The 24,908-nt window shown below is 43.1% G+C and overlaps 1 protein-coding gene across 3 annotated transcripts in view; it reads left to right on the top strand.

The window, feature by feature from the left end:
• MREG (melanoregulin) overlaps positions 1-24,908 on the top strand; it is a 68,970-nt gene that overhangs the window by 14,907 nt on the left and 29,155 nt on the right. For all 3 annotated transcript variants that reach the window (XM_055573403.1, XM_055573404.1, XM_055573405.1), the window contains exon 2: positions 4,479-4,638. In XM_055573403.1, the coding sequence (XP_055429378.1) occupies positions 4,479-4,638 (160 nt within the window). The remainder of the gene's footprint in view (positions 1-4,478; positions 4,639-24,908) is intronic.

The following is a 24,908-nucleotide window of genomic DNA, read 5'->3' as shown; positions in this document are numbered from 1 at the left end:
TAAAAGTCACATAATATAAAGCATACTATGTTAACCATGGTCTTCCCTGATAGCTCAGTTAAAGAATCTGCCTGCAATGCATGAGACCCCGGTTCGATTCCTGGGTCAGGAAGATCTGCTGGAGAAGGGATAGGCTACCCACTCCAGTATTCTTGGGCTTCCCTTGTGGCTCAGCTGGTAAAGAATCTGCCTGCAATGCGGGAGACCTGGGTTTGATCCCTGGGTTGGAAAGATCCCCTGGAGAAGAGACAGGCTACCCACTCCAGTATTTTTGCCTGGAGAATTCCATGGGCTGTACAGTCCATGGGGCTGCAACGAGTTGGACACGACCAAGCGACTTTTACTTTCATGTTAAAGTGAAGTCGCTCAGTCCTGTCCAACTCTTTGCGACCCCATGGACTGTAGCCTATCAGGCTCCTCTGTCCATGGGATTTTCCAGGCAAGAGTGCTGGAGTGGATTGCCATTTCCTTCTTCACGGGATCTTCCCGACCCAGGAATCGAACCCAGGTCTCCCACATTGCATGCAGATGCTTTACCATCTGAGCCACCAGGGAAGCCGTGTTAACTATATCTAACTGTACAGTTCAGTGGCTCTAAGCACATTCACATTGTTGTACAACTCTCACCATCATCCATCTCTCGGATTTTTCACCTTCCTAAACTGAAACTCTATCCCTATTAAGCACTAAGACCCCCTTCCCGCTCCCCACCTCCTCCCACTCCTGGCCCTTCTCATCTACCAATGAGTTTCTTTTATTAAAAAAAAAAAAAATTACTATTTGGCTGGGCCGGGTCTTAAGTTGCAACATCTGAAATCTAGTTCCCTGACCAGGGATAGAACCTGAATCCCCTGAATTGAGAGTTGGGATTCTTAGCCAGTGGACCACCAGGAAAGTCCCCAGTGTACTTTCTGACTTGATGAATTTGAGTATTCTTTGTTGTTGTCATTGTTCAGTCGCTGAGTTGTGTCCGACTGTTTTCAGCCCCGTCGACTGCAGCATGCCAGGCTTCTCTGACCTCCACTGTCTCCCAGAGTTTGCTCAAATTCATGTCCTTTGAGTTGGTGATGCTATCTAACCATCTCATTGTCTGCCACCTCCTTTTCCTTTTGCCTCTAGTCTTTCCCAGCATCAGGGTCTTTTCCAATGAGTCGGCTCTCCACATAAGGTGGTTAAAGTACTGGAGCTTCAGCTTCAGCATCAGTCCTTCCAGTGAATATTCAGGATTGGTTTCCTTTAGGATTGACTGGTTTGATCTCCTTGCAGTCCAAGGGACTCTGAAGAGTCTTTTCCAATTCCACAGTTCAAAAGCATCAATTCTTTGGTGCTCAGCTTTTTTTATGGTCCAACTCTCACATCCGTACATGACTACTGGAAAGACCATAGCTTTAACTATACTGACCTTTGTTGGCAAAGTAATATCTCTGCTTTTTAATATATTGTCTAGGTTTGTCATAGCTTTTCTTCCAAGGAACAAGTGTCTTTTATTTTCATGGCTTCAGTTACTGTCCACAGTGATGGAGCCCAAGAAAAGAAAATCTGTCACTGTTTCCACTTTTTCCCCTGTATTTGCCATGGAGTGATGGGATCAGATGCCATGTTCTTAGTTTTTTTTGTGTAAGTTAGAAAAATCTTTAAATGTGTAATGTTGTTCATGTCACATTGCAGTCCTGTTTTAAAGCCCTTCTGCATCTTACCTAGCTCCTAGGAATAAAGACCACATTTCTAAAGAATGTTAGAAAACACGGCCTACAGAGCCAAGAGTATCTGGCCCCAGCTGTCTCCTCAGCTTCTCTTTCACTCACGAGCCAACAGCCCCCTTCTTTTACTACCTTGGCCCTGCTTCAGTCTACCCCAGGGCCTTTGAACATGCCATTTCCTTTGTTTGGAACTCTGTTTCTTGTCTTTCAGCTTAAAACTCATTTAAATCCCTTTTTCACAACGCCTACCTAGTGCCTACCCCCACTGCCTCTAACAGCTCCCTGAATTCCCCCTTTATAGCAGTTACCACTGTTTTTAATTATATTGTCATGTGATCATTCATTACTCTCTGTCCCTCCCTAGACTCCAAGGTCCAAGGATAGGGACCACGTCTGTGTTGTTCACAATTTTATAAGCCCTGTGAGTAATGTGGAGTCAGGGACTTGTACATATTATTAGCGTCAGATGAAGGGGATGACCCCAGCATGACCGACCTGACCAGTCCCACAGAAGTTAACCAGGTCTTTGTATAAGCATGTCCTAGGTATGACACTCTGCCACTCAGCTCCTCGTAAACATAGATACGGCCTCATCAAGGGTAAATCATGACACAAGTGTCAGCATGTGGCTCCTGAAATCCTTACTCAACATCCAGTACTGCTTATTGAAAGTATTCAGATGAGCATGTTTATTCCTTAATTTTCTTGTTGTAAGGAATTTGATAGATAATATTAATACAAACCATTGTACTTTGAATTCACTCTTATTTCCTTGAATTCAGAACCAGTAAAAGTTTCATCTCTTTGTATGAATTGTTTGCTCCTTTTAATCACATGAGCATTGTATTCCTCATTGAAATTCCTTTTTTTTTTTGTCTTAGCTGCCAGGGTATTCATGATAAATTTCATGTTTAACATGGTAAAATTACCTCTGCCAGGTATCCTATTTTAGTTGTCCTCTGTTGTTTTAAAAGTGACTTTTAATTGTTCTGTTGTGTTATGCTTCATTATTAAAATCAGTGCAGATTCTTTTGCTTGGAATATATGTTTATATGTTGTGTGTGCATGCTAACTTGCTTTAGTCGTGTCTGACTCTTTGCGACCCTGTGGACTGCATCCCACCAGGCTCCTCTGTCCGTGGGATTTTCCAGGCAAGAATACTGGAGTGGGTTGCCGTGCCCTCCTCCAGGGGATCTTCCTGATCCAGGGATCAAACCCCTATCTGTTAGCCTCCTGCATTGGCTGGCAAGTTCTTTATCATTAGCGCCACCGTGCTCCACAACAGGTGAACCCTCCCACCACAACTATTATATGTTACTGAGAGAGTTCAGTTCAGTTCAGTTCAGTCACTCAGTCGTGTCTGACTCTTTGCCATCCCATGGACTGCAGCACACCAGGCTTCCCTGTCCATCACCAACTCCCGGAGCTTGCTCAGACTCATGTCCATTGAGTCAGTGATGCCATCCAACCACCTCATCCTCTCTCGTCCCTTTCTCCTCCAGCCTTCAATTTTTCCCAGCATCAGGGTCTTTTCCAGTGAGTTGGCTTTTCTCATCAGGCAGCCAAAGTATTGGAGCTTCAGCTTCAGCATCAGTCCTTCCATTGAATGTTCAGGACTGATTTCCTTTAGGATTGACTGGTTTGAGAGTCCAAGGGACTCTCAAGAGTCTTCTCCAACACCACAGTTCAAAAGCATCAATTCTTCAGCACTCAGCTTTCTTAATGGTCCAACTCTCACATCCATACATGACTACTGGAAAAACCATAGCTTTGATTAGACAGACCTTTGTTGGCAAAGTAGTGTCTCTGCTTTTTAATATGCTGTCTAGGTTGGTTATAGCTTTTCTTCCAAGGAGCAAGCATTAAGGAGAGTTAACAGGCAGGTTGATAAGAAGTCCAAGCCTCAGGCCCCTTTAAGGAAGAGATAAACATTTTTTCTTTTTCACATTCTTTTGCCTTAGACAAGTAGGCCTCATAGGCAGCAGTATCTCTTGTTCAAGGACCTGCCTTTTTTTGAGCTTTGGATGTATGTTATGGGAGAAAATCTGGGTAAAAACTTTCACTGCCTTGAGCTCTGAGTTAACCTGTTTCTTCTGGCTAATCTCATGCTGATGTCATCCTAGGACGTATGTTATGGGAAACAGTCTGGACAAAATTCTCACAGCCTTGAGGTTTTTTTTTTTTCTGTTCTCAGCAGCTAGCAGAAAAGTATATAATGCCCTGCTAAACTAGTGAGGTGGGTACTCTTTCTACCCACTTCTGATGTCTATGTCAGAAGCTTTCTTTGTCCTGTCACTTTAAATAAAATTGTGCATACAAAGCTCTGAGTGACTGAGACCTGTCTTTGGTCCCAGGGTTAAATCTACTCCTTTGGGGACCACGAATCCAGTGGCACTGTTCACCGTAAGCTATCATTACATTATGTAATACGTAATATATTTTAATTTATATGTTACTTACATGTGGCATATATATATATATTTAGTTGATTATTTTGGGTCTTTGTTGCTGCACAGCTTTTCTGTAGTTGTGGAAGTCAGGGGCTGCTCTCTAGTTGTGGTGTGCGGCTCCTCTTGTTGCAGAGCACAGGCTCCATAGTTGTGGCTCTTGGGCTTAGTTGCTTTGTGACATGTGTATCCTCCCAGACCAGAGATTGAACTCATGTCTCCTGCATTGACAGGTGGATTCTTTACCACTGAGCCACCAGGGAAGCCTGATGTATGTATTACATGTAATATGTATTACAAAGCCCTTATACCCCCTTTTCTTATCCCGTAGTGGTAGCAATCCATATTCTTCGTTTGGAGCCACGCTGGCCAGGGATGATGAAAAGAATTTGTGGAGCATGCCTCACGACGTGTCCCACACAGAGGCAGACGACGACAGGATCCTGTACAACCTGATTGTCGTTCGTAATCAGCAGGCCAAAGATTCAGAGGTAAGCAGCTTTTGAGATCTTGCTATGTGCAGATGGTAATGCACAGCAAAAGAGCAATGACAGAGAAGAACAGCTTGAAGTAGAGAAAAGAATGAAGCGTGATATGTGTGAAACGAAGGGCAGGTCTTTTAGCAGCATCTAGTCACGAATTATAGCTGGTCTTGGTATACCTGCTTAATACACAGATAAGACTGATTTCTAATTGTTGCTTTAATGATAATAAATTACAACTGTATGGAAAAAGCAAGGCAGTGCTGTTCAGATCATTAAGATACTTTATGGTCTTAAATAGCTTAACCAGTCCATGTCTAATCTTTCCAGTTGTTTGGCCAGCTGCAGTTCAGCATTCAAACTGAAGGTTGGAGAGGACTTTGCATTATCCCCAGTTTTGAATTAATGGAGCCTTAATTGTTTTTTTTTTTTTCTGTTTTATCTTCTTGAATTGTGCTTATTGATCAAATAGTGTATCTGGCGTATTTGAGATGATTTGTGTAATGAGGCTTGAAATCACTCTTAATGGACTTTTAATCAAAGTTATTGATACAGGAACACTAGACTATTGAAAAGGAGATGACTTCATAAATTAAGAGAAAACAGCAAAAGGGATCATATTTTATTTTCTCTTTTTTTTTCAAAAGTAGTATTATATACTATAACAATACAGTATAATGTTATATTATAGGTGTTTTTTTTCATATAATACAGCCTGAGTTTTCTAACCTCTGTGTTCAACTGTTAGTTCTGAGTAGATACCTATATTAGATATGACTTTGTGTGTTCCTTTGTATTTTACAGTAATTGAGAAGAATAGGGAGATTTAAAACGTCAGGCTCTTGTTTTGAAGTAAAGTACCAGAGCGTGTGTGTATGGGGCAGTTATGGCAAGGGAGGTCTGTTTTTTATGTAGGTTTCTTTATATTTTTGATTATTGTTTTTTCTCCAAAACATACTGTAGCAGGATATGATAACTTTTTTTGGGGGGCCACATGGCTTGTAGGATCTCAGTTCCCCAGCCCAGAGATCAGTCTCCTACCTGCTGCAGTGGAAGTGAGGAGTTGTAACCACTGGACTGCCAGGGAAGTCCCAATAACTTTTAGAAGAGCCACGTGTCCCAGTCCTTTTATTCTGGTGTGACCTGGAGTACCTTACGGGGATAGAGGTAGACTTAGAAGTGAGGAATCACAATTGCCTCTGGTTCTTAAGACCTTGGGGAAGGGTAGCTGAAGAGTCCCCCAGTGGCTTTGATGAGCATCCTTTATTGGCTGTGGGGTCTTGCTGAGGACCACTTCTACAAAATATTGGTCACAGGGCTTAAGTCAAAGACTAGGGGAAGGAAATGGCAACCCACTCTGGTATTCTTGCCTGGAAAATCCCATAGACAGAGAAACTGGCGGGCTATAGACCATGGAGTCACAAAAGAGTCGGACATGTCTTAGCAACTAAACCACCACCACCAGCATCCTACTAGTGGCCGTGCACCTGCTACCCCCAGCTTCCCTTATCCCCGCTGCAATCCCCTCCTCCACTGGTAACGTTCGAAAGACATTGTACAGGCTGCTTAGGCCAGGAACAGCCGTCCTGGCTGCCCCTCCTGAGCATATGGACGGCAACGCATGCATGACCTAGTTTTTCCTTTAATGGGAAGAGATAGTCCTTACCCTACTGTACGGGGCTGACCAGCTAGGGTTTCTGCTGGTGAGAATGGAACCAGTTCTTTTGGTCCTTTTCTTTCCACACTCTTTTCAAAGCTGTGACTGTAATAGGGAAATGAAACATATAGTACTCCTCTCTCTCTTCCCCCACAGGGTCTCATTCCAACTAGAAAAGGGGCTTGAAGGGTGTTTGCACTGGGCCTGGCAGCTCTCTCAGAGAAGCTCCAGCTTCTCTGCCCTGTTTACCTTTGCTATTGAAGAATAGTGGAGGAGGCAATGTGAGCTGCAAATCGCTCTGAATAAGCACAGCTTCCAAAGAGGCCATTGTGTCATTCTGTGCTGCTCTGGAAGGCCTGTGTGAAGGGCCTTCCAGAAGGCTTGCCTAAGAAGTAAAGTCAAGTTTAACTCTAGAGAAAGAAACCCTGCAACCAGGACAGGCCATCAGGTCAACAACATGAAGATGTGATGATGATGATGAAATGATGTGAAATGTCTATTCATAGTGCTTCCTTCTTTTTAGGTGTAAAATATATATACAAATATATTCCCTGGTGGCTCAGATGGTAAAGAGTCTGCCGGGAGTGCAGGAGACATGGGTTCAATCCCTTCATCAGGAAAATCCCCTGGAGAAGGGAATAGCTATACACTCCGGTATTCTTGCCTGGAGAATTCCATGGACAGAGGAACCTGGCAGGCTATAGCTCATGGGATTACAAAGAGTCAAACATGACTGAAGTGACTAACACACTATATCTATGTGTATACATACATATATACACACATATACACATAAAGTGAAAGTCGCTCAGTCATGGCCGACTCTTTGTGACCCCACGGACTATAGAGTCCATGGAATTCTCCAAGCCAGAATACTGGAGTGGGTAGCCTTTCCCTTATCCAGGGGATCTTCCCAATCCAGGGATCAAACCCAGGTCTCCTGCATTGCAGGTGGATTCTTTATCAGCTGAGTCACCAGGGAGGCCCTACACATATAAAGGTGTTTATAAAGTATGTATTTTAAGGTATATGGGCTTCCCTGGTGGCTCAGTGGTAAAGAATCTGCCTGTAATGCAGGAGACCTGGGTTCGATCCCTGGGTCGGGAAGATCCCCGGGAGGAGGGCATGGCAACCCACTCTAGTACTGTAGTCTAGAGAATCCCATGGACAGAGAAGCCTGGAAGGCTGCAGTCCATAGGGTCGCATGGAGTCAGACACAACTGAAGTGACTAAGCAGCAGCAGCATCTGTACATACATACATAATATATGAAAAAGAAGGTGAAAGTGTTAGTTGTCCTGTCGTGTCCAACTCTTTGCGACCCATGGACTGTAGCCCGCCAGGTTCCTCTGTCCATGGAATTCTCCAGGCAAGAATATATATACACGTGGTTAAAAAAAGTTTATTTTCTCCCAAAAGTAAGATATGCATATAAAAGGATTGTTGTTCAGTTGCTAAGTCGTGTCTGACTCTTTGCAACCCTGTGAACTGCAGCACGCCAGGCTTTCCTGTCCTTCACTATCTCCCTGAGTTTGCTCAAACTCATGTCCACTGAGTCAGTGATGCCATCCAACCATCTCATCCTCTGTCGCCCCCTTCTCTTTTTACCCTCAGTCTTTCCCAGCATCATTCTCCACACAGATTGGATCATATATTACATATCATTCTGTACTTTGTTTTTTTTCCATTTAATAATATATTTTGGACATATTTCCATTTCACCAAGTGTAGATTTCCCTTATTGTTTTGAGGGGCTCTCTGTTCTCTTGCATTGATTTCCCATCATTTATTCAGACAGTCCCTGTTGTTATTTAGGTTGATTCAGGTTTTTTGTTGTTAGGAACAGAAGCAATGCCTCAGTGGGTATCCATATATACTTGTATGATCTTTAGTTGCTTTTTCAGGTATAGAATTACTGGATCAAAGAGTACACATGTATTTAAATTGTAGGAATTGTCTTAGTGCTTCCTTTGTGGAAGAACCTAGGAAAAACACTTCAGGGTGCAGAACTGACTAGCACTGGAAATTCACACAGTGTTTAAGAGGAGCAGCTGCTGATCTCTAGATAGCTGTTTGCCTTGCTGAGACTGTGGCTCTGGAAGTGCCAGAACTCTGAATTTTTAAGAGAAACTAAAACCCTAAATTTACATATAAAATGTTCAGATTATTAAATGATAGCTCAGATTAAACATGTGTCGGCTAAACAAAATATGTTTATGGGCTATATATTTAATGTTTAAGATACAGACTGCTGCTGCCGAGTCGCTTCAGTCGTGTCTGACTCTGTGCAACCCCATAGATGGCCCACCAGGCTCCTCTATCCCTAGGATTGTCCAGGCAAGAACACTGGATTGGATTGCCATTTCCTTCTCCAGTGCATGCATGCATGCATGCTAAGTTGCTTCAGTCGTGTCCAACTCTGTGTGAACCCATGGACAGCAGCCCACCAGGCTCCTCTGTCCACGGGATTCTCCAGACAAGAATATAGACTACTACTATTCAATATTATTGTTACTTTGTTCAATAGGATTGAAAAATGAACTAACTGTGAATTTAGAAGGTAGAAGTAGAAAGCTGGTGGTGGGTGTACCTATTGCTTATTTTTTTTTTCATGCAGGATAAAATTGGCACAAATTTTAATAAAATAGAGCATTTTAGTTTTTTGAGAGAAAAACAAATTCCACCTATTAAGGAATAAGGAACCCTAGATATTTTTGCATGAGGACGATTTAGAAACTCAAGCAAGGCATTAAGGAAAATTGAACATTATGTTTTTCCTTGAGCAGCAATAGCGTGAAAAACCTAGGAACGTCTGTACTTGGAATTCTCTGAAAATTGAAGAGTAATTTCAAAACAGTGTATGTATCACCTACATTCCCTTACTGAATCTGGAGCTGGTGGGAGAAGGGCTATGAGTATAGTTAAGGCTAAATTTGCAGTGTTGTCCCAAAGTGGAAAAAAAATCAGAAAAGATGATATATAGGAGGGCAAATAATGAAACATGGCCTGAATTTAAAGTTACTTGCAGTGTCAGAAAATAAAATAGTAACATTATTTAATTCTAACACAATCCACTTTCATTTACGCAAACCTTCAAAAGCTTGAATACAGCAGAAGAACTGACACATTTACAGACCGCCAAGTAGTGGAAAAATTTTGCTCTTGTCTTTAATTTTGGAAAATATTTTATGCTTAACTAAGAAACAATAGGGACTTCCCTGGCGGTCCAGTGTGCTTTGAATGGAAGGGGCATGTGTTCAATCCCTGGTTGGGGGACTAACACCCCACATTTCAAACCACCAAAAAACTTTTTTAAATAGTAAACAACCACAAAATCATGTCAATAAATCATTGTCCTTATGTTCATTCTCATTAACCTAGCTGTATACTTCATATAACACTCTGTATTCTAGGGGGCCTAGTAATGGTTAATGAAATATCATTGCACCTTATTTATTTGTTTTCTATAAATAATTCTAATCATACTGACCCACCCTGCCCTCCAAGATAATAATGAAAACCGTGCCAAGCACTGTTCAGCTGCTTGACATACATTAAGTCCTCTACACAACAGCTGTGAGGTGGATGCCATTGTTACTTCTTTTTGAATCACCTTGTTCAAGGCCACACCATTGAAATGTGGAGCCAGGATCTGAATCTGGACTTTGTGAATCTAGAGACGTAAAATGTAATGAGCACCATGATTGAAGTTGTAAGAGAGGACTAGGTATTGTCTGTGATTCCATGAAGATTTCAGAATGCACGGGCGGAATCTATCCAGAGTCTATTTCTGTGACTTTTTGAAACCAGTGATGTGAAAAGCAGTCTCACATCAGTGGGATGAGAACTGTGTTTGGTTTGGGGATTGTGACCGAAGTTCAGAAAGTGGTCCCTGTCAAAATCCACCTTTCCCACGTTATGGATCTACACGCTGGTTAAGACTGGTTAAGTACAGCTGGTTAAGACTCCAGCCAAGTGTTTCGGTTTTATTAGTTCCAAGATTCTTCATCTTGTTTAGTGTTCTCTTGTCTTGTTATTTGGTGCCTCTTTCGATGGTTCAGTAATAGATCTTTTAGGAGTTTGTGCATGGCTTTAAGATTTTTACTCTGTTCAAAAATACATATTTTATTAAGAATGTGAGTGCTGAAAATCAAACCATTGTCATAAATAACAATTAAGGACTATTTTGGTTCAAAATAGGTAATGTTTATTTGGCACAATCGGTGATAGAAGTGCTAGGCTTGTTTTTAAATCTGTTAAATAATTATGCGCTCGGAAACGTACCTCGTTCTGATGATGAACTTCTATCACTGAGTGAAGTAGTGTTTATGCGCTGGCAGGAGCCACGTGAACACCAGATGCTATGTGGCTCAAGGAATCCTGTGAAAACTTGAAAATCTCCCTCTGCTGAGCCCCAGGGAATGGGCTATATGTTATTGTTTTTCAAAACTTTACAGGCAAAAACATAAAATGTTCCTGTTTACAATTTGTTTGTTCTTCCTGTGTGTCAGGACTCCCTGCTGGCAGAGTGTTGCCAGGCATGTAAACAGTTCCTATAAAATGTTGAAAAGAGTGACAGATGTTCCCAGGGGTTTGTGTGCAACGTCTGGATTATACGCTCAGCCTGTCATATCCCTGGTACTGAAAGAAAGGACAAAAGAGAGTTAAGTGGAATATCTGGTCAGAGGATGTGAGGAGGTGGAGAGAGGGTTGAGTTGATTGGGTACCAGCCACATCACTTGGAAGCGCTTGGAGCGGGGATGTTCTGGTTGGGCTCTGCATGACTCCCTCCAAGTCTTCACTTGCTGAGTGGGGCTTGCTCTGGTCGGGCCCTCTGACTTCTCTGCAAGTGGGTGAACACTGGCTACAGTTGGTGATAGGACTGTAAGTTTTAAGTCAAGCGTCAAGGAGCAAAATAACAGTGGAAAATGGAAGTGATTCTCTAGATAATTCTGGGCTTCTCAAAAGGCCTCTTTGTTTAGGATGCAGATGATCCAGATTGTTTAATGTAACCATTCTTTTTTTTTTAACTTTTTATTTTGTATTAGGGTATAGCCGATTAATGAACAATGCTGGTAGTTTCAGGTGAACAGTGAAGGGACTCAGCCACACATATGCATATCCATTCTCCCCCAAACTCCCCTCCCATCCAGGCATACAAGCATTCTTTATTTGACTTTGCTAGTGACTGTTTGGGTTAGAGAGGGAGAGAATAAAAACACTCAGGATCTGAGAATCAAGCCGTCTTACCGTCTGTGTTCTAGGTAATAATATTTATGGGGGTTCATGCTGGGTGCTGAGCAGAAGCGCCCTTCTTAATGTGTGTGCTCCAGACAAAAACTCAAGCCTCACAGTAACCCTATGAAGAAGGGGTTTTGACACATAAGATCAGAGACTTTGACCATCTGTCCAAGGCATTGAGAGTGGGGCAATTGGGATGGTAGTTCAGTCTGTGTGTATGACCTGGAGATCTCTGAACAGAAACACTTGCTGCCATCTCTGTCTTGAGCTTAGAAAGAGCTTCAGTGGAATCTTTTTGGTCAAAGACAAAGTGAATGGGTGTTAATCAAATGGGTGTTGAAGTGAAGGGAAGTGAAGTCGCTCAGTTGTGTCTGACTCTTTGTGACCCCACAGAATATAGCCCACCAGGCTCCTCAGTTCAGTTCAGTTCAGTTACTCAGTCGTGTCCGACTCTTTGCAACCCCATGAATTGCAGCATGCCAGGCCTCCCTGTCCATCACCAGCTCCCGGAGTTCACCCAGACTCAGGTCCATCAAGTCAGTGATGCCATCCAGCCATCTCATCCTCTGTCATCCCCTTCTCCTCCTGCCCCCAATCCCTCCCAGCATCAGTCTTTTCCAATGAGTCAACTCTTCTCATGAGGTGGCCAAAATACTGGAGTTTCAGCTTTAGCATCATTCCTTCCAAAGAAATCCCAGGGCTGATCTCCTTTAGGATGGACTGGTTGGATCTCCTTGCAGTCCAAGGGACTCTCAAGAGTCTTCTCCAACACCACAGTTCAAAAGCATCAATTCTTCGGCGCTCAGCTTTCTTCAGAGTCCAACTCTCACATCCATACATGACCACTGGAAAAACCATAGCCTTGACTAGATGGACCTTTGTTGGCAAAGTAATTAGTCTCTGCTTTTGAATATGCTATCTAGGTTGGTCATAACTTTCCTTCCAAGGAGTAAGCGTCTTTTAATTTCATGGCTGCAGTCACCATCTGCAGTGATTTTGGAGCCCCAAAGATAAAGTCTGACACTGTTTCCACTGTTTCTCCATCTATTTCCCATGAAGTGGTGGGACCGGATGCCATGATCTTTGTTTTCTGAATGTTGAGCTTTAAGCCAACTTTTTCACTCTCCACTTTCACTTTCATCAAGAGGCTTTTTAGTTCCTCTTCACTTTCTGCCATAAGGGTGGTGTCATCTGCATATCTCAGGTTATTGATATTTCTCCCGGCAATCTGGATTCCAGCTTGTGTTTCTTCCAGTCCAGCGTTTCTCATGATGTACTCTGCATATAAGTTAAATAAGCAAGGTGACAATATACAGCCTTGACATACTCCTTTTCCTATTTGGAACCAGTCTGTTGTTCCATGTCCAGTTCTAACTATTGCTTCCTGACCTGCATATAGGTTTCTCAAGAGGCAGGTCAGGTGGTCTGGTATTCCCTTCTCTTTCAGAATTTTCCACAGTTTATTGTGATACAGTTTTCCAGGCAAGAATACTGAAGTGGGTTGCCATTTCCTACTCCAGGGGATCTTCCCAACCCAGGGATCGAACCTGTGTCTCTTGAGTCTCCTACATTAGCAGGTGGATTCTTTACCACTGAGCCAAGTATGCCAGGCCAAAGATAGAAATTGAAACTGCTCTAGATAAGCTGGGATGTATGATCACTTTTTAAAAAAATTGTGGTAAAATATAAATAACATAAAATTTGCCATTTTAACCATATTTAAATGTCAGTTCAGTGGCAACTAAGTACATTCACATTTTTGGGCAGCCATCATCACCATCCACCCCCAGGACTTTTCATCTTCCCAAAGTAGAACTCTATATCCCTTACACGATAACTCCCTCCTACCCTTTCACAGCCCCTGAAACCTGCCTTTCTACTTTCTGTCTCTATGAATGAGACTATACTAGGTACCTCGTATTAAGGGAATCATACAGTATTTGTCTTTTGTGACTGGCTGACTTCACTTCGCCTAAGATCCTCAAAGTTCATCCATGTTGTAGCATGTGTTAGAATTTCCTTCCTTTTTAAAACTGAATAACATTCTATTGTGTGTATAGAATACACATGGACTGTAGCCTACCACACTCCTCCATCCATGGGATTTTCCAGGCAAGAGTACTGGAGTGGGTTGCCATTGCCTTCTCCAGAGGATCTTCCTGACCCAGGGATCGAACCCAGGTCTCCTGCATTGTAGGCAGACGCTTTACCATCTGAGCCACAGCAGAAGTCCTATTGTATGTATAAACCACATTTTGTTTATGCATTCTTCTGTCAGCAGGCATTTGGGTTGCTTCCAACTCTTGGCCAATGTGAGTAATGCTGCTATGAACGTGGGTATACAAATATTTGCTTGAGTCCCTGATTTAAATTCTTTTGGGTGCATACCCAGAAGTGGAGTTATTGGATCATAGCATAATTCTGTGTTTAATTTTTGAGGAATCACCATACTCTTTCACAGCGTCTGTACCATTTTATTTTCTCAATAGCAAAGCATGAAAGTTCTAATTTATCCACAGCCTCACCAACACTTGTTAGTAAGATCACCTTTCTTAACCTCCACACTGATCAATGAAACAGCTGATGACTTCAGATTGATCAGTTTTCACATCCAGATAGAGACAGTTGCAGCTGTGGGCCACTCACCACCACTGAATATTAGCATTAGGGTTACAAGCCCAGAAGAAACTGATGTCTTAGCAGAGCCTCCTTTTGAGCCACTTGTCCATGGAAGAGAAATAGAGGATCAGAAGACTGGGAGAGCTCTTTGTATGTGAATTTAGTTCTGTTTTTTTCCCTGAGCATCCACATGCTAACGTGTAATGGCCAGGCCCTCTTTCTATTCCTGTTCCTTAGATTGTCCTTACTGGCCTCCTTTCCTTGGAGCTCCAGAAAGGTAGTAGCTAATACACCTTGGGAGTACTGACAGGTCAGTGACAGAGAAGATGGACAATGCCTTGGGGACCTCCAGGAAGATGCAGTGCCTGGAGGAGAAGGGCAGGGAGCTGTCCATCTCTTTCCATTACTAGAACTTCACTGTCGCAGTAACAAGTGGCTGCATTTTTGGGTTTCCTAAGTTACCGTGCTTGTGCTGGTGAATTTCCAGAAGGCAGACCACATGTTTATTGGTGCTCATGTGCAGGATCATTTGATGATAAGAGCTGTATCTCTCCATTAGTTTTTCTACAACTTGCATAAAGCAATTAGGCCTGAGAAGAAACAGAAACCATAAAGCTGCCTCAGTTGGCTTCAGTTCAGTTCAGGCGCTCAGTTGTGTCCAACTCTTTGTGACCACATGGACTGCAGCACTCCAGGCTTCCCTTTCCATCACCATTTCCCAGAGCTTACTCAAACTTATGTTCATGGAGTCAGTGGTGCCATCCAACCATCTCATCCTCTGTCGTCCCCTTCTCCTCCCTTCTTCAATCTTTCCCAACATCAGGGTCTTTTCCAGTGAGTCAGTTCTTCGCATCAGATGGCCAAAGTATTGGAGTTTCAGCTTCAGCATCAGTCCTTCCAATGAATATTCAGGACTGATTTCCTTTAGGATTGACTGGTTGGATCTCCTTGCAGTCCAAGGGACTCTCAAGAGTCTTCTCAAACACCACAGTTCAAAAGCATCAGTTCTTTGGCACTCAGCTTTCTTTATGGTCCAACTCTCACATCCATACGTGACTCCTAGAAAAACCATAGCTTTGACTAGACATACCTTTGTGGGCAAGTAATGTCTCTGCTTTTCAATATGCTATCTAGGTTGGACATAACTTTCCTTCCAAGGAGTAAGTGTCTTTTAATTTCATGGCTGCAGTCACCATCTGCAGTGATTTTGGAGTCCAAGAAAATAGTCTCTCACTGTTTCCATTGTTTCCCCATCTATTCGCATGAAGATGCCAAGATCTTAGTTTTCTGAATGTTGAGCTTTAAGCCAACTTTTTCACTCTCCTCTTTCACTTTCATCAAGAGGCTCTTTAGTTCTTCTTCACTTTCTGCCATAAGGGTGGTGTCATCTGCATATCTGAGGTTATTGATATTTCTCCCGGCAATCTTGATTCCAGCTTGTGCTTCACCCAGCCTGGCATTTTGCATGATGTACTCTGCATATAAGTTAAATAAGCAGGGTGACAATATACAGCCTTGACGTACTCCTTTCCCGATTTGGAACCAGTCTGTTGTTCCATGTCCAGTTCTAACTGTTGCTTCTTGACCTGCATACAGATTTCTCAGGAGGCAGGTGAGGTAGTCTGGTATTCCTGTCTCTTGAAGAATTTTCCACAGTTTGTTGTGATCCAAGTGCCTCAAGTTGTATTTTTTAAAGTTATAGTTAACTAGTTATAAATTTGAAACATGAGGGATTATCAGCAAATTAAGCCTTCAGTGAACTACTTCTGTGATGACTTTGGTTTTTCCTTGAACAATTGAGATCATCAGAAATACCTGCCTGTGTAGAGTCAGGGAGACTCCTCCACAGAATACCTGGATTTTCACAGCAGTTTTTTGATATAGATGAGTTATTTATTTAAAAAAAGTGAGAGAGGCTTCCCTGGTGGTTCAGTGGTTAAGACTCTGAGCTCCCCATGCATGGGGCCCCAGGTTCAATCCCTGGTCAGGGAACTAGATCCCACATGTCACAAGTAAAGATCCTGCATGCCACAACTAAGACCCTGTTCAGCCAAAAACAAAACAAAACAAACAGAATGTGAGAGAGAGACCCTAAGAGGTTTTCTTTTCCTGATAGCATCCCAGAAATGGGCTTGTGACTCAGGGTTCGATGCCCTTCCCTCTGGGGAGGAGAAGAAGAGCTACAAGATGTGAGGATTTAGGGCAGATAGCTATATGATTGTCTCTGTTCTATATTTTAAATGGGAGCAAAAATAATCATGTGGTAAAATAAGTCTATGGCCCTAGAACTTTATACAGAAGATTGTAAAACACTTTCCAGCTTATTTCCCTCTTCAAAAAATACCAGTGTGTCTAATTTTTCAAGGTATCTGCTATTTAGGGTTTGTTTCAACAAAATTCTGCCTAATGTGTCTAACCTATTTATTGGTTAATTTCATTAAAAACAATGTGTCTAATGTTCAGTTAGGCAAGCTTGATTTCAGATGAGTACTTTCGGTTCTTCATATCCCTGAGAGTCAAGTATTTTCTAGTCTAGATGTTTATTTAGTGTTAATGCAGAAAACTCCTTTATGCTCTTCCTGCGTCTCCTTCCTCTCAACTCAATACAAGGACAAACTGATTTCTATTTGCCATGCAGTTAGAATTTCTGCTTTCATCAAAGTAAGGACCCACTTTCAATTTCACAACTGTTCTTAGGTCAACATGATGGGCATGTACGCCAGGGGGCCTGGTTGCTTGCTCATGCAAATCTCACAGGCTTATGATACCCTGGGTGTGTCACTTCCGCCCCAGATCTAGTGATCAGCTTTGCAGGTCTGTGCACTTGATTTTCTCAGGGCACACAGAGCTGTTTCAACTTAGGGGGCATATTATTCAGAGAAACAGAAGCAGGAGGATGTGTGTGTGTGTATCTATATCTCTATATCTGTGTATTTACCCCTATATCTATTTCTCTCTACTTCTCTATTTTACTGTCTCTATCATTCTATCATATTTACCTATTTATTTACATTTTTTTGTTTAAAGGAAATGGTTCACACAATTGTGGAGGCTTGGTGAGTCAGCATCTGATGGGGGAGGCTGGAGATTTAGGGGTAGTTGCAATTCAAGTTCAAAGGCAGAATTCCTTCCTGCAGAGAGGAGGGTAATCTTTGTTTTAATCACTACCTTCAAGTGATTAGGTAGGGCCCACCCACATTGAGCTTCCTTCCTTAGCTGATAAAGAATCAGGCTGCAATGTGGGAGGCCTGGGTTCAGTCCCTGGGTTGGGAAGATCCCCTGGAGAAGGGAAAGGCTACCCATTCCAGTAGATTCTGGCCTGGAGAATTCCATGGACTGTATAGTCCATGTGGTTGCAGAGTCAGACATGACTGAGCGACTTTGACTTCATCCACATTATAGAGAGTAACCTGCTTTACTCCCAGTATGATAATTTAAATATTAATCTCTTACACCAAAATACCTTCAGAGAAACAGCCAGAATATTTGACCAAATATCTGGGCACTGTGACTCAGCCAACTTGCCACACAGATGAACCATCATCGAGGATTTTACTAACACTAACCAAATTTGCAAGAGACTGCCATGTAAACCCGAATGTATGTAACCATTTGATGGGCCATAAAGTTGACTAATCTGTCCAGCCTCTCCCATATAATGAAGTACGTAAAGGAAACTAGTGACCACACTGGAAGGTGCCTGGGGAAGAGGGATCGGAGACCAGCGGCGCTGACATCAGTGGAGCACTTGCTGTGCACCCAGTGCTGCTCTCAGTACGTGACATTGTGCTCGAGCTCGGTCACTAAGTCGTGTCTGACTCTTCAACTCCGTGGACTGCAGCCCGACAGGCTCCTCCGTCCATAGGATTTCCCAGGCAGGAATACTGGAGTGGGTTGCCGTTTTCTTCTGCAGGCCAAGCCAAGTCAAGTTGCTCAGTCGTGCCCAACTCTTTGCGATCCCATGGACTGTAGCCTACCAGGCTCCTCCGTCCATGGAATTTTCCAGGCAAGAGTACTGGAGTGGGTTGCCATTTCCTTCTTCAGGGGTACTTCCCGGACCTGGGATTGAACCTCCTGTGTGTCTTTACAACTGAGTCTCCAGGGAAGCCATCCATATACCGTGTTGACAGCTGTTGTCCTTCAGATGTGATAACCTAGAACTTTCACCCCCGGTATAAAGTTATTCCTCTGATTTGGTTAGGACACCTGGCCCCTTGATGGTGGTGGATAGAGGTTTCTGAACATCACCTCCAGGTGATTGTAGCTTCAAGAACTGGACATAAGCAGGGATTTGGGAGGGCAGGCAATAGGATATGGCATCAAGGGAGATCCAGAATAATGTAATATTAGATGAATCTAGGCTGCCATCTATGGGGTCACACAGAGTTGGACACGACTGAAGTGACTTAGCAGCAGCAGCAGCAGCAGACTGAGAGCAGGGGCTGCTTGTTTAGTCACTAAGTCATGTCCAAGTCTTTGCGACCCCACAGATTGTAGCCCTCTAGGCTTCTCTATCCATGGGATTCTCCAGGCAGGAATACTGGAGTGGATTGCCATTTCCTTCTCCAGAGATCAAGGGAGATATTTCAGATATTTTAAACTGAAGAGGCTAGGCAGATACCCAACAGAGCCAGCAGATTAGTAATGGAAGGTAAGATCTCTAGACATTTCAGTTCCAGTGAAATAATCTATGTAGAATTATTGCAGATATGATTTAATGCATTGCCAAGGCTCGGCAAGTCCTCCCTATCCCATTTTCTCCCATGGAACCCCTTGACTCTTTTCTCAGTCCAATAGTGATGTCATGTGTGTTGCCTATGGACAGCTACACTTCTAAAATGGAAGACACATTCATTTTCTTAATTTGTTATTTAATATATAAAGCTGGACTGAGAGCATAGAAATTGAGGAGGCTGTTGAGCTTTGAGGAATCTCTGCCTAAATAGACTGTGGCAGCCTTCAGCAAAGTATATGTTTTCCTCTTGGCAGAAAGGAGAGAGCCCAGGGGAAGTGGTGGCCTCTGAGTGGTATCCCTTGTGATCAAAATAGCTCCTTACTTCCTCATCAGTCCTTTTGGCCCCATTCATTGGCTTGAAATTCTTTTAAGGTGGAGTAGCCTAAGTATCAAATCCAAGTTACATCAACTCACTGGGCAGTTCTGCTGTTGGCAGTCCATCCTGTACATATTCTTTTACCGTTAAACAAAGATACGTGTTCTTTGCAGTAGTATTTTGAAAAGTAAACATCTGAAATAAAAATCTTTGATGGTTAAAAAATAATGAGGTTTAAAAAAAAAAAGAAAGCAGTGCTGTGATGAGCCAGTTTGAAGCTTGAGGCAAAAAGAAAGGTCAGTTATACTGTTTGTATTGAAAAATGTTATTATTTGTTCATTGTGTATTTTTTTGTTATTTAAAAAAAATATTGCATTAAAATATTTATCTTGAGAAATAATGACGTAGGATTTACAGATCCTGGCTTGGAAAGATAGTTATGATCTATTGCCAAGTGGGTATGTATAATGAAAGGTTGTTGTTGAATCATGCGAATACACCGGGATTCTTGGCCCCCCGGAGGAGAAGAATTCAATCCGGGGCCAGAGACGAGGCTTGATCGCTCAGAGCTTTTGTGTAATAAAGTTTTATTAAAGCATAAAGGAGATAGAGAAAGCTTCTGACATAGGCATCAGAAGGGGGCAGAAAGAGCACCCCCCTGCTAGTCTTCAGCTGGATGTTATATAGTCACTAGCAGTCTGTTAATGAAAGAAAGGAATGTCTTATAATTCCGAATAGCACCAGGCCCCTCGCCCATAAGATGCATTTTGGGATAATCTTGGGCCATAAAATAATTAACTTGAATCTTAAAGAAGGGCAGACCACCATACAAATAGTTTCATTTACATAGATTAGGGGAACAATATCTGAGTATAACAAACTGGTTTGTCAAGTAGGTTTTGGGCCAAGAGGCAGAACCGACTTGGAGACAGAGTTTGGGGTAAAGGCGTAGTACATTAGCATAGCTTAAGACAAACATTTCCATAAGAAAAAGGCATTGGTTATCTCTAGGCTCAAGAATAGCTAACTTCAGGTGAAACCAGGTGTCATTATGGCAACACAGTATTTTAAGAGAAACCTCTCTTTAAAATTTGTATAGAGAAGGAAAAAAATATTGCTAGTTTGTTTCCTCCTGCTGCTTAAGAGAGATAAAAATGTCTGACACTTGCAGGCTATTTCCTCCATTTGGATACCCTTGGCCTTCCTGCCTGTTACCCTCTCAATAATATGTAGAAAAATGTCCCATTTGTATAAAAGTATATGTATGCTAATATATAACTAACAACTTCTTCGTAGGAAGGTCACCTATGAACTTTTTTTAAGTCTTGGTGACCTCTGGGGAGTAGAAGTGGGTGGAAAAAAGGATACATTCTCTTTGAATTCCATAATCTTCTGTACTGTCTGACGGCAGTGCATACATGTGTGTTGCTTCTGTATACGTCTACTTGGTATAAAATAATTATTTCACAGCACACTTTGTGGAGGCTACTTCCCTGGGTCTTTCTGTCTTGTTTTAGTGTGGGTATGTTGAAGAAAGGGGAAGAAGTGGGAAGAAGGAGAGAGAGAGGAAGGGAGAGAGACAAGAGATTAGAAGAGAAAATGAGAGAGCGCTTAGGAGGAACTGGAGCACGCTTTGAGGAATCCTGCCGGAATGGAGGGCAGAATGTGCATGAAGCTGTCAGTTGGTATTTATCTTTTTAACATTCTAAGATTCATCTGATAAAGCAGGCTCTTTCTCTGGAGCTTACCTCCCCTCCAACTGCCTGTGAATTCACATGGTAATTAACAGAGCTGTGGTTGTCCGCTGCCTCCCCACCCCCACCTTCTCCACTACCCCTCCCCCGCCGCTTCTTTTGATTGGTCTTGCTTGTCTTAGAGTAACTGAAAATGGCTCTTAATTGCACAGAGCCTGCCAGAGCCCTGGATACTGGTGCGCTGGGACTGCAGGGTGTGAATGTGCTCAGCTGGGGAATCTCGGAAGGCTTATGGGGAGTCCTCTGTAAGAACAGCTTTCTGGTTTTGAGTGGATGCAGGGATTGGGAGCTGGCGGGGAGGCGAGGTGGATGGCAGCACCTGCCCGGTTCTGTTGGGGGCCCAGATCTGTCATTTCTCCGCCCTAAAATCCCCAGAGTGTTCTGAAAGGAGATCATGTTTTTCTTGATATGAAACCACCCTTCCATTTAGGTATTCAGTCCCTGGGTAACTGTTGTTACATCATAATTAGACCATGTGACCATGCTGTCCCCCCACCCTGGAGAGAGCTGTGCCCTTTGATGGGTTTGCAATACAAAAGGCAGGTCAGGTGGCTTATGAATGAATACAAACTGGGTCTGCCCTCTTGAAATAATCCTTCTGTTTAATTAGAAATGAGGTGAGGTAAAGTCACTCCCAAGCTTGTTTACCACATTGCTGTTGTCATTATTAAATAACTTAGAGCCTAGACCTAGAGATTATCATACTAAGTGAAGGAAGACATACAGAGAAAGACAAATACCATATGATACTACTCATATGTGGAATCTAATTTTTAAAAAAGATACAAATGAACTCATTTACAAAACAGAAGCAGATTTAAAAATGTTGAAAAAAAATTTAACGGGTACCAAAGAGGAAATGTTGAGGGGTGTGTGGATAAATCAGGAGTTTGGGATGCACACACCAGTACTGCTATATATAAGGCAGATGACCGAAGGGCCCTACTGAATAGCACAGGGAACTCTACCCAGTATTATCTGATAACCTATGTGAGAAAAGAATCTAAAAAGTGATGACTATTTGCATAAGTGTAACTGACTCACTTTACAGTACACCTGAAACTAACAGAACATTGTAAATTAATTATACTCCAACAACATTAAAATATTTTTTGAAAATTAAATGTGTGTGTGTGTGTGTTAGTTGCTCAGTCGTGTCTGACTCTGTGTGACCCCATGGACTGTGGCCCACAAGGCTCTTCTGTCCATGGGATTCTCCAGGCAAGAGTACTGGAGTGGATCAGTCAGTTCAGTTGCTCAGTCATGTCCAACTCTTTGTGACCCCATGGACTGCAGCATGACAGGCCTCCCTGTCCATCACCAACTCCCAGAGTTTAATCAAACTCATGTCCATTGAGTCAGTGATGCCATCCAGCCATCTCATCCTCTGTCGTCCCCTTCTCCTCCTGCTCCCAATCCCTCCCAGCATCAGGGTCTTTTCCAATGAGTCAACTCTTCGCATGAGGTGGCCAAAGTATTGGAGTTTCAGCTTCAGATCAGTCCTTCCAAAGAACACCCAGGACTGATCTTTAGGATGGAGTGGTTTGATCTCCTTGCAGTCCAAGGCACTCTCAAGAGTCTTCTCCAGCACTATAGTTCAAAAGCATCAATTCTTCAGTGCTCAGCTTTCTTTAGAGTCCACCTCTCACATCCATGCATGACTACTGGAAAAACCATAGCCTTGACTAGACGGACCTTTGTTGGCAAAGTAATGTCCCTGCTTTTTAATATGCTATTTCTCACTTCCACTGTATAATCATTAGGGATTTGATTTAAGGCATAACTGGAGTAGGTAGGTAAGCATAAACAAGGATTTAAAAAGAAAAATCCACTGAAACTGGCTCCGAGTTATTATTATTATTATTATTAAGTAAACATAGACAAAACCTTAAAAAAGTAAATAACTTGGAACTAGTTTCAGTGGGCCTGAGTCAAGTTTACCTGGTTCCTGCTCTCATGGATGTGGTTTGCGGTAGGAGGCCACACGAAGTGAGCAGTGTGTGTTTGGGCCCCACGTCGTCTGTCCTGGCTGTGGATCCAAGAACCAAAAGATCCTGTGCTCCTGCCGCTTCCCCAGGCCCCGATGCTGGGCAGTCATCAGGGAGGGGCCAGGCAGGAGGAAGGGCTCACGGACCCACCAGGATACTTTTTGTTTCATTGTGCAGTTGAATGCATCTCAGTCTCTCGGAGTTTAGTTTTTCCTCTTACTTGTTTTTGCCAGCCTTGGCGAGTTTACCAGAAGTTTTGAAACCATGTACAAGTGGTCGAAATAAAATGCCCCTGCGGTTGAATTTGTTGTTAAACACAGGACATGCTTCAGGCACACGAGCTTTTATCTGTTGGCTCTTTGCCAGCAGTCACTTAAAGCTTGGTGGACTCCGAGGAGAGCTATGGATGGGAGTGTCCACAGCTTGTAAGAAGAGAGAGACCCTCAGACCAAGGACTGGTCAGGGTGTCTGCTCTTCCAGCCCAGCCTTGGCAATGTGCGAAAATAAGTTTTAAAATGCTCTCTTGTCATCTTACACTGCATAGACTATCATCTGTCTAAAGTCAGTGCGGTTTCTGTATTTTTTCCTTCTGGGAAATGACTGTAGGCCATGCTTTTCAGCCATCGTCCATTTGCCTCTAGGCAGAAGCCTGGAGGGAAGGGTGATGGGATGTGAGGAAAAAGGTGATGTGCAAACAGGAGACTGCTTGAAGTAAGACTGAGCTCAGGGATGTATTTGTCACCCCCAAGATGGGCAGACTTCGAGTGCAGAACTATTCTCCCTGCCTTTCTGGGGCCCCATTGACTTCTCGACCTCCCTGCCTCCACCCCCCGCCAGGATTCTTCTCATGGTACCCTCTGGCTGTGCTTCTTTTGTTAGCTCCTCATCAAGCCTGGGCCCCCTACCCCCCAGTTATCCCATCACTAACATTTTTTTCCTCCCATCTTTCCACCCAATTCAACATCCTTTTAATCTCTGTAGGCTCAGCTCAACTGGAAATTTAAAAAGAAACAGTATTAGGTCAAAGCTAGAGGAATTCAGGGAAGAGTATGAATGACTTGAAGGAGGAAATGTGTGATCCTGAACTCATCATCACTGGTGAAATGTGAGGAAGAGCGGAGGTTTTCTGAGCAGAGAGGTCCCTCAGTGTAGTGGTTTCTTGCTGGGCATCCAGATGTATTCATGCCTGTTGTCACTGTGGTTTTTGGTCCTGAACTGGGGTTGGAGCAACCTCATCACCTTGGAAACACTGCCAAGAAGCATGCCATGTGAGATTCCTGGGGTAGGGACAGAATCTTGTCTGAGGTCAGGGCACTGGATGAGCCAGTCTGCCTCTTATCCCAAAGGATTTTGTGGGGCCTACAGGCTGAATTGTTGAAAGGAGTGGACTTTGGCATGGACTGGCAGTCAGCATCAAGCACAGCAAGCACCAGCCTTGAGCTGCACAAGAATGTGGACAGTGAGCTGGGGGTGCCTGGATATGCTAGCCATCTGACTGAGGTCAGGTAAGGCAGGGACATTTGAACACCATCTCCCTTCGAGCTGGCAGATCTTCTGCTGATGTGGAAACACTGGCTGCCGTTCACATCACTCACTCTGCCTGTTCTGCCCTAGTTTGGAAAGGTCTTTCCTTCCTCTCTGGTTTCTCCTGCTCCTGGCTCTTCTTCCAGCCATGGAAAGCAGAGGGCAGGGCCTTGTAATGTGTCCCAGCAGGGAAACAAGCAGAACCTGATTTTTTTTGTCCATCCTTCTCTGCATTTTGCTTGCTCATATTTTCACCCGTCTGGGCTTGTATTTAAAGTGAACGTCTCGGCCGATGCGGGCTAAGATTTAGTCACTGAGAGGAACTGGCTCAAGCCCACATGTATCTAGGTTTTTCATTGCTGAGTGTTTTTGAACTCGCAGCATTTTCATTGATGCTTCAGTTCTCACCTTCGTATTTTGATCCATGACATGCTGTTTATCTTTTA

The sequence above is a fragment of the Bubalus kerabau genome, chromosome 3 (genome assembly GCF_029407905.1).
Source record: "Bubalus kerabau isolate K-KA32 ecotype Philippines breed swamp buffalo chromosome 3, PCC_UOA_SB_1v2, whole genome shotgun sequence".
Lineage (NCBI taxonomy): Eukaryota > Metazoa > Chordata > Mammalia > Artiodactyla > Bovidae > Bubalus > Bubalus kerabau.
Note: the sequence above shows the minus strand (reverse complement) of the source record. Positions and strands in the feature narration are given on the sequence as shown.